Below are 18157 nucleotides of genomic sequence, written 5' to 3'. Positions count from 1 at the left end.
ACTGTCGGTCGGTTTTTTTATTAAAAACAGAAACACAGTTCAGGTACTCCTGACGAACACAAATGACAGTTTAACAATAATCTCTCATTAGGATTTACCCCGTGGTACACCACGGGTCCATTTCTTTTATTTTTTTGTTTGTTTTATAAATCAATAACCTTGTGCATTCTGAATAAATTAATTCAAATATTTATAACAAATAAATCAAAATTTAAATTATATTTATGTGTTAGTTTTGTTTAGTGTAAGTTTATATAATTGTATTTGACTGCTAATTATAGAATTTAACCCACAGTTTACCGCAAAATAATTTGTTCTCTACATTATCATAAATTACTCAATTCAATATATCTAATATTCTAATATTGATAATGTTAACAAAATAATGAAATGATAAATTATCTGTGTAATACCAAATTAGTGATAATTAAATTTATATTTATATTGATCCAAATCATTCGCATAATATAATTTCATTACGTGTTATTTTAACTTTTCATTGTAAATATTCATTATATATTAAAATAACTCAAATGTAAAATAATATATATCTGGAAATATTTGTTTGGTTACAACCTAAAAGAATTTTTAAAATATATATCCATTTATAAAAATTCAAATCACATCATATGTTGAAAAACAAATCTAAAATTTAATTAATTTTATGTATTAAATAGTAATTCAAATAATTAAATATAAGATTAAATAAAATTGAAAGGAGAATTCTATTTTAATATAACATATTGCTTTAAATTAGGTAGATAGATTTTAGGAAATTAATATTATCAAATAAGGAAATGATTGTATTTGGTTGTAAAGATTGTAGAGAATTTAGTTGGGACTTGTTTGGATACAAAGATAAGAGAAGATGACACAATAATGTACTTCAAAAATGTTAAGATAGATTAATTAGTCATCTTACACACTGCTCTTTTTCAAAATTTGTACAAGAAAACCTCTTATTGTAATAATTGTTGCGGCTAAGTTATTAGCACTCATAAAAGATTGTGCAACGTGATGTAAAACCAAAGAATATGTTTTTGAATTCTCATAAGAATTTGAAAATAGCAGATGGGAAGTTCTTAATCCAAAAACATGACAGTTTAACCACTACTCTTAGGCAAAACAAAACTAAAACTTGTGTCCTAGTTATTGTCTTATTACGTACAAAATAACCAAAATGTCACAAACGAAAGAATTTTTTGTTAAGAAAATGTGAGAGAAAAATTATTTTTCATTTAATTCAACAAAATGAACTGATTCATGTTACAGCATGACTATATAAATAAAAACAATATTATGGAATGCATGCGTTATATCTCTTACATCTCAAAGCATGTCATTGCTTCAACGAAGTGATAAAATAAACAAATAAATCAAATGGTTTATCTACCGTTAAATAACAATTATCAAGTAGTGCTAAGATCTTGTGGTACAGTCACTTGTCTTCAATTTTTCCTTAGTGACCAAACCAACGAACAGAACAAGAAAATCGTCGAACCACGCTTGAAGTGTATTCTCAGAATTTTTGTCGCCTTAGATGTCGTGAGACGCGGGCAGAAGAGTTTAATCTATTTCCCTCTAAGAATTGCTCAATCAATCTGTACAATTCAGTGTTACTTTGGATCAAAAAGTGGAGCAAAGCAGAGGAAAAAATAATGCCATTTTGCTAACATTAGCTACTTACAAATTGCAGATTGACTTTTGCGAAGTTGCTACTTCGCGGTCAGGAAAAGAATCCTCTAGCCTTAAGCTTAACCAAACGTACAGATCCAAAACCTGTTCAATCGTCATCTAGTTAAACTAAACAAATCCAAACTTTTCTCTTGATTTTGGTTAATGAACAAGAAAGATGTTACCTTGTGAATGGATTCAAGTTCCTTGAGTTCTGTTGGTGTTTTGGGAACCTTAACTCTGTCGGGTGCAAGTATCTCCCGCAGTCTCACAACGCCTGCCTTTGAGAAGTTTTGAGCAAACTGATGTACGTAGAGAAAAAAGTAAAAATGAACAATTGTTTTGCACAAAACGATGCCACTGTCGATCACTCAAAAGAAAAATGATAAGAGGTCTACGGTTTTTACCTGTGCAAGTCCCTGACCTGAAATTTCGTCATTCACATCAACTGGACTGCACACAAGTAACGTTAGATCAGTTATAGGTTGTATTTGATTGAATTTTCTTGGATGCAGAAAACAAGAAAAGACGAAAATTTGTTATTTTTGGTATTTACCTAACCACAAAAAGGTATTTCTCTTGCAATCCGAGGGGTAATTCATCAACAATAGCGGCAACTTTCTGAAAATTAAGACTAGGATATTGTGTTAATAAAACAATCTCTTTCTGATGCCTGAACAAAACTACATCATTGCTGGACTTTACCATCATGTCTTCAACATTAGAGATGAAGTAGTTTGAAGACAGCTTAGCATTTTCCACAAAGTGTTCCTGCCAAATTAATGAGCCATGATTTTCAGATCCACTCAAAAGAACCAAAAATAACAAAAGTAAAAAACTATATCTTACCAATATCTGGTACAACCCGTGTTTGGGGTGTGCTAGGGAATACCTACACAGGAGGTCAAATGTTGGAAATAGTCCAGCACGCTGCATGATAGAAGTTTTAGGCAAACTTAGACGAGAAGGAAAAAAGATGTAGAGAACTAACTTAATGCTATAAAATTACCTCAAGAAGAGGTGAAGGAGACTTGAGAGACGCGTGGAGCAACGGAAGATCTTCTTTGCGCAAACAAGTTACTTCACCAATAGGGAACTTTGACTGGAATCGGCCAGCTCTCCCTACGCAGGACAATGAGAACATTACAAAGGACATACCATCACTCTTCTAGTTTTAATAGGTAAATTTGTTGAAATATACCTGCAATTTGTTTAATCTCAGATACTGTTAGGTCTCTGGTCCCGGTACCATCAAATTTTTGAAGGGTTGAGAAGATAATCCTTGAAATATTCAAATTAAGACCCATGCCAATCGCATCACTGGCAACAAGAACATCAAAGTCATTGGTCTCGTCGTTAAACCTTGTTGCCTGCAGATTTTAAAGCATTTCATTTGGGGAAACAAAAGAGATAATTCTTAGACCATCGAGTTAAGTCTAGAGCCAAAACAGTAAGGAATTCAAACCTGTGCCGTGCGAGTCTCGGGAGGCAATGAACCATAAACCACAGAGCAAAGATGGTTCCCCGCACGTTCAATTATTTTCTACGGAAGGTACAAAGGATGAAGATTAAGAGTAAAGAATATGTATATTAAGGCACCAGAATAATATTCAATACTCATGATGCGTAGTGGATAGAGCTTTTTATGCATTTAGTATGATGCCAAAATGTTCTTTTTCTTTCTGGCAGCAAACTCAAGCAGAAAAATGCAAAACAAGATAAATAAGTGCTAACCTTATATGCATATATATCTTTCCGGGAAAAGGTGACAAGACAATCCCCAGTTTTAATACTGGAAACTGATGAAACAGGCTCCTTCAAAGGGACTAATGGTGAAAGCCTCTCATATGTATGAACCTTAATACAAAATATAAGAAATCAAGAGGTCATGATTACATCAATGGTGTCTTAAAACTATCACAGTATTTTTGTATGGATAAGAAAGGATTAGACAAGAAAAAGGGACTCTAGCTCGAAGAAACATGATACCTCGACATCATCTCCAGTCACTTTCAGTATATCTTCAACAAGAGGTACGACAGCAGGATCGCCACATAAATGTAGCTCATCCGCCGCGATTCCAAGTAGAGCACGAGTAAATGCAAATCCCCTTTGTGTACATCCCACCATCTGAAATCAGGGAAAATAAAGGAGAAGAATAAGAAAACAAACAGCTATTTTCAATTTCTTCAGCCAAGGTTAAGCAAGACTAGCCTGAATTTCGTCAATGATGGCACAATCGTAAACAGATGAAACATCAGCCATTTCAACAGTCACAGCTTTGTGTGTTGCCCCTTCCTTTAACTCTTTCTCTTGTCCCGTGATCAAATCACATGGAACATTTGCTTTGTTTAAACGTTTAGCTACCTCCCATGCCAACAACCTTAACGGACCGCAATATACACCTTCAAGTGAAAGAAGCAAATCATAAACAGTTCAACAAATGGCTTTCCAAAAAAAACAAAAGGTTAAGTAGTCACCTTCTAAGGCATACCTGAAGAACTCTTCTCAAGGTGCTTAAGGGCACTATATGTCTTCCCGCTGTTTGTCGGGCCAACATGTAGAATGACCTTACGCTTCTTCTTCCGAGCAATTGGATACCATGTATGAGGACAGCTGAAATTTCAAGGTTGTGGCATTAATACTAATTGTATCTCCACAACAAAGCATAGCTAATATCTAAACAATGAAACTGCAACAAGAATCACGATTCATTGCTATTAGGGAGCTAACATAGTCTTATCAAACAATGAACCTACAAGAAGTATTGGTCTTACGTGAGATCAGTGAAATCGAACTTTGAGGTAGCTTCCGTCCCTGTGAAGTCGAACTTTGGGGGTCCAGAGTTCTTTTTGTAGTTCCTAGTCAATAAACCTAATCTCAAAACCTCACCAAACTCAGTTTCCAATTGAAACCGCCACAAACTTCCCTTATCAGCTGAAAATATTAGCCAGCACGAAGCCAGAATAAGATACAAACATAACGAATCTAATCTTCTTCAAAAAAATTACACAGAAACGACTGTAGTCAGAGCTCATAAAGTTCATATACTAGCGAATTCCCAATTTAAAAGTTTCAAACTTTTACTAGTCATCCATTTCTAAGATCACTTACAAACTGGACTCAAACTATGTAAATTCCCAGTAATTCCTAAAAAACTAAACTTGAAAGAGAAAAAAAACAGAGCATAAAGGGGTATTGATGAAGACCCAACCTTGAAGAACACGAGCAATCCCCAAAGCTGAAACCTTTCGAAACCCAACAACAGCAGAATACGCCATTTCTTAAAAAATTCGTAGCTATTAAAAACGAAGAACAGAACTCTTTCCTTTACCCTTTGCTCATCATGATCAATACAGCTCAAGTAGAATCACCACATCTTTCATTTGCTTTGATACATAAATTAAACTCCTTTTGATTTCAATCGAGGAGGAGACAAGCGAAAAAGAGAAATTAAATCAAATAATCTTTTTATAATTTAGAAACTGAAGGGAAACAATCTCAGAGTTCCATTGTTAGACCTTATTCTTCTCAGAGGGGTCGGCGACTCAGCAAGAAGCGGGAGAGAGAAGAAAACGAGAGGTTCCTTTTTTATTTACAAATCAACCCCTGGATTTTTCCTATTACTTTAACTTACACCCTCCTACTTTAATAAATAGAAATTTCAGACATAAGTCCTAATTGTAACGTAAGTTGTCGAAAATACCCTTGACTATCTTATAGAATTACGCAAATCAACCCATCTTGTTCGGCAAGTCGCTTTGATCATCTATAAGCTACCCAGCGACCGGAAAAAACGAATCAATCGGAAAAAAAAGTAACTGAGAAATTTGTTTGGTCGTCTGAGAAGAAACAGATCTGAAGGTATGGAGTGCGTATTTGGTCTAGTTGGGAATGGATTCGCAATCGTGGCGGCGGATACTTCGGCAGTTCATAGTATCCTTCTCCATAAGAACAACGAAGACAAGATCATGGTTCTTGACTCTCACAAGCTCATCGCTGCTAGTGGCGAGCCTGGTGACCGGTAAAAATAAACCTCATCCATTTCTCTCTATGTGTGATTAGTTGGGTAACAAGGATTTGATTTTGTGTGTTTTTGGGACTTTATAGGGTTCAGTTTACGGAGTATGTTCAGAAGAATGTGTCACTGTATCAGTTTCGTAATGGGCTCCCTTTGACTACTTCTGCTGCTGCTAACTTCACTCGTGGAGAGCTCGCTACTGCTTTGAGAAAGGTCAGCTCTCTCTAGGGTTTTCAATTTTTTCAGAATTTTGGGATTTTTATTTGAGATTTGGGGATTTAAAGGGTTTCTAATCTCTTTGCTTTAGATGCTTTTATGAAATAGTGAGATCAGTAGATTAATCGATTGTGCGAGTAAACTACTTGGTGCTTATTCTTGGTTTTAGACTTTAGTGTCCAAGTTAAATTATGTCTTCTTCTTTAGGTTTTATCTAAATTTGGTTGTAGGTTTCCTCTGTTATACTGTGGTATTGATAGTATTAAGGTGTTTGATACTTGATACTTGATACTAGCTGATGAGCTTAACCCCTTGGCTTTTTTAGTTCCTCTTGTGTGGTGCTGTAAAACCATTGTTGATACAAGTAGTTCTGAGATTTTATAACCATGACAAGCTGAAGTTAGCTGAACTTTTGTTCTCCCATTACGATTTTCATTACCTCAGAGTAACTAAATGCCGTTGGAAATTTTACCTAATGTTGTTCATTATCTAGACATAGTGTGGCCCTTTAGAATCTTCAAGGTAGTTTAGAATGATTTTGAGACTGTTCTACACTTTGTTGCATTATTATGCGTTTGGATGTTACAAAAGTTTCTCTTTGAGTTGGCTGAAGTTATGAAATTTAGAAATATGATGCAAAAATTTAGAAAGCCTGAGAGTTTTGTTATGCTAAGCTTGATACGAATATACAGGAGTAACAGGACTAGGAAATTTTGTGCTACCTATCAAGGTTACTCTGACTTCCGTGACTTGATTATGAAAATCTGATACTCAAGGCTAACTGATACGTGATTATTTTTACCCATTTTGTGTTAATCTTCCAACTTTTAGACAGTATGGATATTGGGGTAACCCATGAAGCTTTTGCTATATAGATTGTTAAATGATCTGATTAATTCCATGGCTACCCATGAAGCCTTTGCTATATAGATTGTTAAAGATCTGATTAATTATGTGGCTTCTCTCGGTTGTTTATGACTGCTTACACTTAAAACATTTCGAGATTTCTCATTGCTGTCTGTTCTGTTTGATTCCAGAATCCGTATTCAGTGAACATCCTAATGGCTGGATACGACAAAGAAGCCGGCGCATCTCTATACTACATTGACTACATTGCAACCCTTCACAAGGTTGATAAGGGAGCATTCGGTTACGGCTCATACTTCTCTCTATCTACAATGGACAGACACTACCGCAGCGACATGACTGTTGAAGAAGCCATTGAATTGGTCGACAAATGCATACTCGAGATCAGGTCAAGGCTGGTCATTGCGCCACCTAACTTTGTGATAAAGATTGTCGACAAGGACGGAGCCCGTGAGTATGGTTGGCGTCTGTCTGTACAAGACGTCACCACCGCTGCTGTCTGAGTTGTTTTTTTATTGGGTTTATTAGACGTTTATGTTATTACTCAGAGCTCATATTTACTTCTCTGTTGAACTTTCAAGCTCCCTGGATATTAAAAGTTGCTAGATAATGATGATGATATGCATGTGTCCGTTGAACTTTGAAATGAACCTTCTCTTTTTCTTGCGTATAATATGAAGCAAAAAGTAATGAAATGTAAAACCTAAACATCTTCTTCCACTATATCATCTTTGTTCAAGGAAACACTACTCACAGATGACACACAGCCTCGCTAATAGTAACAGTAAAGCAGCTGAACATACTCAACAGTAGAAAGATTTTTAACTACAGCCCAATGGTAAAATCTATGTATCAATGAAGTAAACCTAAGCAGTGTAAGCAAGCAAGCAAGCACAGAGAGCTTCAAACCATACAGATGCGTGTGAGGAGGATAGAAGTGGCCAGAGTCATGATGATGGTTGATAGAGACCAGAAGTTTCTGATCTTTGGAGAGCTGCTAGAGATGTATTGTGGAGCCGGTGGTGGTGGTGGTGTTACAGCAGCTGTTTCCGGTGAGAATTGATCGGAGCTTGGTGAGATTTCCGGTGCTAAGCCGACCGATTGAGGAGAAGCGGATCCTCCATTACCTGCAGATATTATGAAATAAACGAAGCTCAGTCTCATATCAACGAAACTTAACAGAATCCATCGGAATGATCCGTTTCTCACCGGGAACAAACGGATTAGTGAACTGGATACTCTGAAGCGGCGGAAGCTCCGGCGACTCTGCACCACACCACAGATCAAATCCCTAAAAATCACTCACACATGTACGATTCGATTCAATCGGAATAGAAGGGATTCGAAATTAAACCTGATGGCGAGCAGCGAGACTCGAAAGATTCGTCGGAGCTCCGATCGGTACAGATCTGAGAAAGAGAAATCAATCTAGATCGATCCAACGGGAATCCAAGGATCATCGGCTGCCGGAGAAGATAACAGAGGCAGTTCCCGGCGCTGGAATGAATCGACGAGGTGAAAACGGAGCAGCAAATAGGATTCGGAGTCTCTGAGATGTTGTTCGGTGGAGCGGAGACGTAAGGAAGACAAGGAGAGAACATGACGAGCTCCTCCGTACAGGTCAGGATCTGTGGAGCTGAAGAAGACGAAGGTGCCTGAAGCGTCGCGTATACGGCGGAGGAGAAGAGGATCGCGAGTATGAGGATGAAGACGACGGTTTTGACTGTGGCGGCCATTGAAACTGTTGTTGTTGTTTCAGAGATCTCTCTGCTTCGACCTTCGTGATGAGTTAGTTACAGAGCTTTGGCTGAGTCGTAGTGACGGAGGAGTATATAACGATGGTGGCTGGCGGGAAATAAAAAGCTTGCCCCTGCGTTGAATTTTTTTGATGCTGCTGAGTTGGCTAGTGACATAGATTGCTTTTGATCTGGTGGGCTTTTAAATGATAGCTAGAAGTAGGGCCCGTAATTTGTATTATTAATAAAATACTATGAAAAAGTTTATATAATCACCAAAACAATTAGAAAAGATCATTGTTAAAAAAACCAGTCACAATAACGTAATCAAATTCTCTCACAAGGTGTTTGAAAAAGTTTGGTCATGCAAATTGAGCCACATCCTTGTTTTTCGTCTTTTTCTTGCGGCCTCAACTTCTTTACGTACCTCCTACAAAAGACTCAAACACTAACCATTATACACAAACAAACTAAAATTTAAAACAAATTCTTGAGAGATTTTTTGAAACAACATGAAACCTGGAATGTGTTTAGTGTTGTTTATAGCGTTAATGGCAGTGATGTCGATAGTTTCTTCGCAGTCGTCGAGTTGCACGGATGTCCTAATCAGCATGGCGCCATGCCTCGGCTTCATCACTCAGAACACTTCTTCTCCGTCTCAACAATGTTGTAATCAGTTGGCTCATGTTGTCCGGTATTCTTCTGAGTGTTTGTGTCTAGTTCTCGAAGGTGCAGGTTCTCAACTTGGAATGTTTGTTAACGAGACACAAGCTCTTGCTTTGCCTAACGCTTGTCATGTTCAAACTCCTCCTGCTAGTCGCTGCAATGGTAAAGATAAAGACTCGCACTTCCCATTAAATTCATCTTTTCGATTTCTTTAGTCTCTCAGGCATTAGGAGTTTTATCATTTTCAGGTGGTTCTTCGAATAATTCGCATGCAACTTCAGGTAATGAAATAATTAACTAAATATGGAACCTAATCGTATCGTATCTATTTTGACATAATTATATCTATGAACAGAACATGGACATGGATCAAAAACAGTCCCAGCAGGAGACAAGTCATCATCTGATAGGAGTTCTAGCAAGTTCTCGTTCCCTCTACTCGCCATCCTTTCGACAGCTTCGTACATCACAATCTTTACAAAATACTGACTTATTTTACCCATAAAGCTTTTGGCCTAAAGAACATATTTGTTTTTAGTCTCTCTATAAAATCGCAGTGTATTGGTTTGTAGTGCAAAGAGTGTGTTACGTTGCATCTCTTTGCTTTATGCAATATTGAACATAATTTTCTAGAACATGGTTGAAATACGTGATATGTTTATAACTTTATATAACATCATCAAGTTATCATTCTTTGCACGTTTTTTTGTTGTTACAAACGAGTTAATCAGACGCGTCGTTTTTGATATAATATAACCAACTCTTTCAATAGATATGTCGTGTTATATATTTATTTACTTGGTGTCTTGGTTTATTTGATCTTGGCCTGTTGTATTTAAGAAAAGAATTACAACGCATATTCCCTCCATTTGATATTAAACTTGGTCAAAATGAATGTTCTACTTTAAGTGATATATGTTTGAATGCAAAACGTATTAATTATCTTCCTTAATTTTCTTCAAAATATAATTGACTAGTTCTTTTGGTTGGTGTGTTGATATTAAGGTACAAAGTTATGAGCGATAGGCTGTAGTAATATTTTAAAAAAATGTATATTAGTCTAAAACATCACTTAAAATCTCGAGGGAGTACGATTGCTATTACACAAACACATGCATTGTATGAGTACAAATTGTTATCTCAGTCAGTAACACATGTATTGTTGCTATTTTAGTCACCATTTCTAAATATAAGCTTTGTCCGCTACCGTAAATGTTAATGTTTCACTCTAATCTTTTTCGCAGTGTGTTGTCTCTATCAAAAACAAAAACAATGTTGCCGGTAATTTTATGAAGGGATTTGTCGTCTTTCTAAATAGCAACAATGTCTTCCTCTATTTTTATGCTGCAAACTTGTAAATCGTCTATTCGTCATGGTATTTTTTCTTTTATTATACATTAGTGTATAGTGATAATCCTATAATGCAACCAATAGAAAGAACGAATGTATGATGTGGAAATTGTAGACAAGCAATTTATATATGGCTGAAACCTGGAAGACACTTTCTAGCAAGACTCAAACAAATGTCTAGAGAAGTCAAAGCAAAAATGATAATCGAAATTAACTAATACCTACTTTTTTATTATTCTAACTAGTGATTCTCTTATTTTAAAATGTGTGATTGACAAGAAGAAAAAAAAAAAGATTCTGCAAACTCTACAAAACCAGTCCAATTCTTACTAGAACCTATGTGCGCGATTGCATCTTTCGGCGGCCATCTATATAACTGGTTTTGCAGAACAGCCATAAATTTCTATTGAATGCATTTTTTGTATCATAATGAATTTGTAGGTTATGTTCATAAGTTATATAGTACTAGTTATTAATTAATTGATATGTGCATGAAATGAAGATCATCAAATAATGGTAGAAGGGGACCCCTTGAACAAGACCACCTTTGTCTCCATTTCCACAAATCACAATCCTATGTCCCTTAGAACATGGAGCCAATTATTGCGACTTCTTGCCCTCCCTTAGTTTTTGTTTATATCAAATCTTTTTATTTATCTATAGTTCTACACACACATTGGTATCCTACAATAAATACTTTCATCAACGTGGACTAAATACATCTAAAAACATATCATATCAAAAGTCACAACCTACGATTTCTTTGGTTTTGAAATCGTATATTGTTTTCAAAGTTCGGATTGAGTTTATCCTTCTAGCTGTCCCCAACTTGAGATCGAGGAATTATGTGGTGCATGCGTTAGTTGAAAGAGCTCTAGGGTCATTAGAAATAACTTTATGTTTTGATTTTATGATAATGTACTTCTTTTTCTCGATTACTAATAATGTATTTGCAAGGTGTTAATAATGCATTTCCTCTACTTCTCAATTTCTCTAGAATATATATTATTTATTGTTCCAAATGTAGAGCCAACATCTAAACCCCACCATGCAACATGTGTATTATTACGTGTATATAACTAAAATTTACCTTTGGTGTTCAACATATATTCTCATATCCACGAAGTATTCCATAGAGAATCATAAATTCTGAAAATTTTTCTTTCTGTTTTGGAGCTATAGATAGATAGATTGGTCCAATAATGGAGATTGAATCAGTGACGTGTGAATGTTGCAGCTTAACTGAAGATTGTACACAACACTACATTAGTCAAGTCAAAGCTAACTTCGCCGGGAAATGGCTTTGTGGGCTTTGCTCCGAGGCGGTGAGTGATGAATTCAGCCGTAGTCCGAAGACGACGACGGTGGAGGAAGCTGTTAATGCTCACGTGTCGTTTTGTGGCAAGTTTAACGCCAACCCGGCAGAACTTGTGGCGGACGGCATGAGACAGATGCTACGGAGGAGGTCCGGTGAGTTGTCGCCGAAGACGTCCAAGAAGTCCGGTAGATCTAATACCACGTAATTTGTACATGTGTACTCATCTTTTTCTCATTATCTTCGTTTAGAGTTGGCTAATGTAAAATACGATAAAAATTGAATAAGTAATCTCTGGAGAAGATTGTTTGGAACCCTATATTGTTACTTAAGAGTGATCACAGTATAAAAAACTTTGGCTTTAGGCTCTGACTTTTACAAAGGTTAAAGTCTCATGTCTCATGATATGAAACGCCACTAGTAAACATAACTTTTGTGCTAGTCTAAAATAAATTTGAATGGAACTTAAGAAACTTAGATTAGTTAGTATGTACATAACTATAAAATAGAAACTACTCACCAGTAATCTCTGCAAGAACATAGACCGTCTTTATAATGGTGGAAACCTAGTTCGATCTCTCACTATGATCTCTCGTTCATACACTTTAGAGACGAGCTTGAAGAACGTGTGACAATCCTCACAGACCCTCAGATTCTTTACTATCCTAATTACACCACACGAGATTCTCTCTTTTTCTTCTTCCTTATTCATCAGACAGACCCAAAGCAGAGCGCGAGCTTTTCGCTATGCCATAGAACCAAATCCTTCTTTTCTTCCTCTTCGACATCCACCAAAACGCTACCAGAGTGTGGAACATAACCGGCTAACTTGAGTTTACTTACAACATCGTCTAGCGTTGCATAAATCTCATCTGATTGCTTATGCCTCTTGTCACCAATGAGAAACTCGTGTGCTATCCCGTTTAGATCAATCCGGCTAAGACCTTTCTCCTTGAACACATTCTTTTCCTCCATAACACGTCTTATTTTCCGTACATCGCCCCATCTCTGTTCTCTAGCGTATATATTGGACAATAATACAAGAGCCCCGTCATGATCAGGCTCCAACTCGAGGATGTGTTTGGCTGCAAATTCACCTAACTCAAGTTCGCCATGGACTGTACAAGCTGACATCAATGATCCCCATATCACTACATTAGGCGCCATTGCCATTGATTCTATAACCTCAAGAGCTTCTTGTAAGCGATTAGCTCGACCAAAGAGATCCACCATACATCCATAATGCTCAAGTTTTGGAGTAATATTGTATTCATCAGTCATTGATGCAAAGATCTTTTTACCTTCTTCAACTAGTCCTGAGTGGCTACAACCGTAGAGAACTCCTACAAAAGTAACAGCATTGGGCTCGACATTTTCCTGTTTCATCCGGGCGAATGAGATAAGCGCATCATTGGCTTTTCCATGCATAGAATAGGCATTGATTATAGAGCTCCATGACACTACATTCCTCGTTGGCATCTTCCCAAACACGTCTCTTGCACCATCCAAACTTCCACATTTTGAATACATGTTAATGAGAGCATTATTTATTGACAACTCTGACTTAAACCCGTTAAGATGCGTGTAACAATGAACCCATTTCGCGTTATCCAGAGTACCAAGGCTCGCACAAGCTGATATAACACTGAACATGGTAATTACATCAGGTTCTATCCCAGAGTGACGCATTTCCTCAAAAACTCTTAAACCTTCTTGAGGATGATCACTTTCAGCATAAGCTGAGATCATTGTGGTCCAACACACCAAGTCTTTCTCTTCCGTTTGGTCAAATATAACCCGGGCATCGTCGAGTCTCCCAGCTTTTGAATACCCAGAAACCATGGCTGTCGAAACAAACAAATTTCTCACTGAAAGCTTCTTATAAAACTCCCTTGCCATATCCATACAGCCTGCTCCAGTATACATAGTAACAAGAGCAGTCAACAAATGAGTATCCATCCTAACATCATTCTCTATCAAAAAATCGTAAATGGCTCTGTTATATCTCATATCTCCAGCACGACCACATGCGGACACAATGTTACAAAGAATCATCTCATCTGGCAACACATTAGAACACTTCATCTCCTCAAAAAGAATAAAGGCTTCGTCTAAAAGACCGCATCGGCAATACCTATAAACAAGCTTGAAGTTTAAAACTTTTGAGAAAGATAAGTAAACACTAAAACTATATCGCACTATGTTTATGATCCTAACCTGTCAATCATAGTATTCCACGTAACAACATCTCTATGAGACATTTCGTCGAACACGTTACGAGCGCAGTTAATTCTACCACAAGACGCATACATATCCATAAGACAAGTCTCTACAAACGGGTCAGACAAAGTCGCAATCTTGAAGGCAACGCCGTGAGTCTCCATACCTTCGAACAAGGCCGAGACTTTAGAAGCAGCTTTGAGAATCGGAGGGAAACTAAACTGATCAAGACGACCACCAGCATGTCTAAACCTCTGGTAGAATAGAATCGTCGCTCTGGGTTCATTGGATCGAGAGAGATCACGGAGAAAAGGATTGAACTCTAGTGACTCCGGAGGAGGGGTAATGGAAGAGAAGAGTGAGAGAGCGTTGCTGAGACTGATAGAGAAAGAAGAGATACAAAGGTTGAAGAGAATGGAGTTGAGGTTGTGGTCGTTTCCTGTACGGAGGATATGGGCGTGGAGTTGCTTGACGTTGTTGAGTGTTTTGCAGTGTGAGAGTTTCTCCAGAATGGTATCTGCGGCGGAGACGGCGGTTGAGTGTATCGGACGGTGCATGATTTAATCATTTCAATATTTTCGGTAATTATATTTTATACTCAGGTTTATGAGGATGTGTAGAGTTTTTTTTTTTTTTTTGTCCTTTTAAACTGTTTTATAGGAATTTTAAAAGTTTTTTTTCGGTAATTAAATTTTTATTTTCTTACTTATTATATTCTGCATTGTATTGTTTCTTGGATTTATTATAGTTAAGTTATTTTAATTAGATATTAAAGTATATTTCTAATATTGTTTTTAGCTACACATTTAAAAAAAAAAAAACAGCAGCTTGCATTGATTAGATGTGAGCGTAATCGTCATGGAAGATATTTACGAGAAAACTTGGAACATACTCTCACCGTTTCATAATATAGGATATTTAAAAAAATATTTTTGTTCCATAATATAGAATGTTTCTAATTTTTTATGCAACTTTAATTTTATATTTTATATTATGCAGTATTGCTTATGATTAGTTAAACTTTTTAAAAATAATTATTTTTTAATTTACTTGTTTTAACTAAAATCTCCTATTTGAAACGGAGGGAGTAGTAATGACTAATAAGAGACAAAAGTCATTTGGTTCTGAAAATGTGTCTTTGCTAATATGTCTGCAGCTTTGTTTCTGAAAAATTCTGCTTCAATTGATTGATTTCCTGTAACCATGTGTGCTATCTAAAGCTTTGTTGTTCGCCTTATATCAGTCTCATGTTTTTAAAATTTAAAGCTGTTTTTAGTTACTGATTTGAATAATATATAAAACAATTTTATTGTGTAATTTTAATTTTTTGTCCGGAAATTATTCTTTCAAACATAAGAGTATATACGTTTCTGACAGTAAGAATAAAGATGAGCAATTCTACATTTGGATAAAATTGATCTATGGTCTAGACAACATAGTGACTTTTCTATCAAACGAAAACCACTAGTCGAAACTAGAACCAGTAGCTCACCACCTCGTGGTTGTTTATTACTAAATTTTCTCACAAACCTTGCACTTTCTCTTTTTCTATTCATTTATTTTTCTCAAAAATGATTGTCATAAGTCTTACAAAAAAAAAAAAAACCTCTCTCTCTTCTCTCTCTCAAATCCTTTAGAGAGAGAGAGTAGGTTGTTCTTCTTTTTTAGCCATCCGGTTTATATTTCTGGCGTCTGTCCGTCAGCTATCGCGACGATGTCTAGCTTTAGTTTCTCTCCGGCGCTGTCCAGTTTCTATCACGGTAACTTTGTTGCCGTTGATTGTTATACTTCCTGATTTAGTCGGGTATGGCATCTCCGGCTTCAGTAGCGGAGATTGTCGGCTATCCTTCCAGCAACTTCTGGTTCATTTAACAGAGTTTGGCTGGCTCTCCGTCCGGCAGTTTCTGGTTCTTTCAACAGAAATTGGCCGGCTCTCTGTTCGGCAGCTTTTGGTTCATTTAACAGAAGTTGGCCGGCTTACGTTACGGCTATACCGTTGCCGTGTTTTAGTTTTTGTTATTTCGGTGTGTCCAACTTTGGGTTTCTGATGTGGGCAAGATGGTTATGGTGATATTTGGCATGAAGATAAAATAGAAAAGTCTAGAGAAAAAGAGCAAGCAGTGATTATGCATCTATGTAGGTCATGTCCGCCTGACTTCGGGTTTTCAATTTTAGCGATGGAGCTCTTCATCTGTTTAGAAATCAGATGTGATGCAGTGGTCTTTGATGCCGAGTTAAAGAAGAGACAGAAATATGGTGGAATTGAAGGCGTTGGGTTTTGCTTGGCGATTTATTGGTAAAATTTTCCTCTAGATCTTATTTCAGATTAAGATTTCTTCACTGATTCATGATAAAGTCGAGATGTCTACGAATTGGATAAATGTTTTTCTCGGGTGAATTCACTTTGGTTTACTGATGGTCGGATATTTCTCCGACGTCAATTCTCGACGGTCGGAATCTTCTTCCTGAGCGAATAATCCAAAGAGTCATCATTGAGTGAAGGATATGCTTACACGTGGCTTGAATGCAGTGTATGGTGCACGTGTTTAATTACTCATGCTATCATCGTTTGATCTTATCTGTCCTCTGGGTCACCTATGTTTAATAAGGCTAGTTGTTTCTTTACTTTGGGCCAATAGTTTGTTAGTTGGGTCGTAATTTCTTAGTACTTGAAGTAGTCAGCAAAAGATCGAGCTTCTCGGTTACTAAGTCTCTGAAGGATGCAGCTTGATGTGTAAGAACCTCTCATAACTCAAGCATATGATGGAAGCTATAAGATCAACTACAGTCTCAGATTGGAAGTATGGCCTTATTGAGAGAGTTATGAGATCTCCTTGGTTCTTCATATTTTGCATCGGTTTGAATTAGTAGTTGATTATGCTGTTTCTACTGATGTAACTTACAGTTTACTGTTTTAATTTTTAGCAGTTTGGTTGTGTTTTAGTGGAGTTTTTTCCACTGCCCTGTAATATGTAACCCCCTCTGTTCTATATAATATGAAAATACTTGGAAAAAAAAAAAGTCTTACAAAAAAAAAAAAGTTGTCATAACTCATAAACTTGTAAAAACTGTAAACAAAAGATAAGACCAAATCACACAAAAAGTGATGACCAAAAAAACAATAAACATAAACCCACACGTAATCTGCAAGAAGAATGAGCCATTCTTTTTGTCTTGAATTCTTGTCATAAAGAGGAGAGATTCTTTATTCCATCTCTTGGCTTCTACAAATATAGCAACTTCTGTTTTGTTTAGTCAACCAAATTTGCTTATCCATTTTCTTAATCATCATCACTTAATTTGCCTAATCCCAAAATCTCTTTGATCATAATAAAATCAAAAGATCTTAAGAGTGATAGAGAGCTAACAAAGACTATAAACAGAGCCGTAGCTTTCTGGCAAAAACTTTTGATTCCCACAAAACAAAAAAAGGTGATCACTTTTTTTCTTTTATAAGATTCCTTCATCATCTTTTTGCTCCTCCTATTAGTTTTGACCCAATCGCTTCTTATCACTCTTCACAAACCCCAAAAATATGAGAATCCACCCTTCACCCAGAAACAACATTCTCATCCATCATCACGCTCCTCTTGAACCCGGAAAGAAGCTCCGACGTCTCCCACATATCTTCAGCCGTGTTCTAGAGCTGCCCTTGAAGTCAGACGCTGACGTGGCCGTTCAAGAGAATCCTGACTGTTTCAGGTTCGTCGCGGAAACCAACGGAGGAGGAGGTGGCGTGAGGGCTTACATGGTGGAGATTCATCCTGGTGTGACCAAAATACTAGTGAGAACCAATGGTTCATCGTCTCTTGGTTTGTCTCTTAATGAGCTTGAGCTTGACGTGTGGCGTTTCAGGCTACCGGAATCAACTAGGCCTGATCTCGTCACCGTTGACTGCGACGGCGATGGTGAATTGATTGTCACGGTGCCTAAGATTGAAGAAGAAGAAGAAGAAGACAACGGTAGTGATTTGATAGTGCTTGTACATTAGTTAGTAATCTAAATGTGATTTGTAATCATATGATTGTTTCTGAAAATCAGAAAAATCTTGACTTTTTAATCTAATGACATCAAAGTTAAGATCTTTTTAGT

General features: G+C 36.8%; 6 protein-coding genes and 1 pseudogene across 7 annotated transcripts; 4 read left to right on the top strand and 3 right to left on the bottom strand.

Annotated features, from left to right (window-relative positions):
• Positions 1 to 1216: 1216 nt before the first annotated feature.
• On the bottom strand, positions 1217 to 5299 carry LOC104732154 (DExH-box ATP-dependent RNA helicase DExH16, mitochondrial-like). Its single transcript, XM_010451687.3, has 16 exons — positions 4889 to 5299; positions 4452 to 4611; positions 4169 to 4290; positions 3889 to 4079; positions 3664 to 3804; positions 3409 to 3531; positions 3140 to 3217; positions 2876 to 3044; positions 2684 to 2796; positions 2524 to 2604; positions 2380 to 2445; positions 2231 to 2295; positions 2082 to 2127; positions 1860 to 1976; positions 1688 to 1779; positions 1217 to 1601 (listed from the first exon to the last, which is right to left on the bottom strand). Exons 1-16 carry the CDS (start codon positions 4953 to 4955, stop codon positions 1520 to 1522), a joined length of 1713 nt encoding a protein of 570 aa, XP_010449989.1. The 5' UTR covers positions 4956 to 5299; the 3' UTR covers positions 1217 to 1519.
• A 55-nt stretch (positions 5300 to 5354) lies between these two features.
• Positions 5355 to 7424, top strand: LOC104718937 (proteasome subunit beta type-2-B). The gene is made up of 3 exons (XM_087479061.1): positions 5355 to 5698; positions 5785 to 5908; positions 6949 to 7424. Exons 1-3 carry the CDS (start codon positions 5541 to 5543, stop codon positions 7279 to 7281), a joined length of 615 nt encoding a protein of 204 aa, XP_087335187.1. The 5' UTR covers positions 5355 to 5540; the 3' UTR covers positions 7282 to 7424.
• Positions 7418 to 8689, bottom strand: LOC104732152 (non-specific lipid transfer protein GPI-anchored 25-like). Its single transcript, XM_010451685.3, has 3 exons — positions 8133 to 8689; positions 7988 to 8044; positions 7418 to 7905 (listed from the first exon to the last, which is right to left on the bottom strand). The coding sequence occupies exons 1-3, from the start codon at positions 8512 to 8514 to the stop codon at positions 7682 to 7684; spliced, it is 663 nt and encodes a 220-aa protein (XP_010449987.1). The 5' UTR covers positions 8515 to 8689; the 3' UTR covers positions 7418 to 7681.
• Positions 8690 to 8820: 131 nt separating this feature from the next.
• LOC104732151 (non-specific lipid transfer protein GPI-anchored 26-like) lies at positions 8821 to 9872 on the top strand. The gene is made up of 3 exons (XM_010451684.2): positions 8821 to 9342; positions 9429 to 9461; positions 9536 to 9872. Exons 1-3 carry the CDS (start codon positions 9027 to 9029, stop codon positions 9667 to 9669), a joined length of 483 nt encoding a protein of 160 aa, XP_010449986.1. The 5' UTR covers positions 8821 to 9026; the 3' UTR covers positions 9670 to 9872.
• Positions 9873 to 11632: 1760 nt separating this feature from the next.
• LOC104732150 (uncharacterized) lies at positions 11633 to 12207 on the top strand. The gene has a single exon (XM_010451682.3). It carries the CDS (start codon positions 11733 to 11735, stop codon positions 12051 to 12053), a length of 321 nt encoding a protein of 106 aa, XP_010449984.1. The 5' UTR covers positions 11633 to 11732; the 3' UTR covers positions 12054 to 12207.
• A 91-nt stretch (positions 12208 to 12298) lies between these two features.
• LOC104732149 (pentatricopeptide repeat-containing protein At4g14820-like) lies at positions 12299 to 14671 on the bottom strand (annotated as a pseudogene). Its single transcript, XR_015573998.1, has 2 exons — positions 14063 to 14671; positions 12299 to 13979 (listed from the first exon to the last, which is right to left on the bottom strand). The product of XR_015573998.1 is annotated as a pentatricopeptide repeat-containing protein At4g14820-like (transcript).
• A 2787-nt stretch (positions 14672 to 17458) lies between these two features.
• LOC104732148 (uncharacterized) lies at positions 17459 to 18149 on the top strand. The gene has a single exon (XM_010451680.3). It carries the CDS (start codon positions 17601 to 17603, stop codon positions 18054 to 18056), a length of 456 nt encoding a protein of 151 aa, XP_010449982.1. The 5' UTR covers positions 17459 to 17600; the 3' UTR covers positions 18057 to 18149.
• Positions 18150 to 18157: the final 8 nt, after the last annotated feature.

This window comes from Camelina sativa, chromosome 12 (genome assembly GCF_030686135.1).
Source record: "Camelina sativa cultivar CO46 ecotype springtype chromosome 12, ASM3068613v1".
Classification (NCBI taxonomy): domain Eukaryota; kingdom Viridiplantae; phylum Streptophyta; class Magnoliopsida; order Brassicales; family Brassicaceae; genus Camelina; species Camelina sativa.
This window is presented reverse-complemented; position numbering and strand designations above follow the sequence as displayed.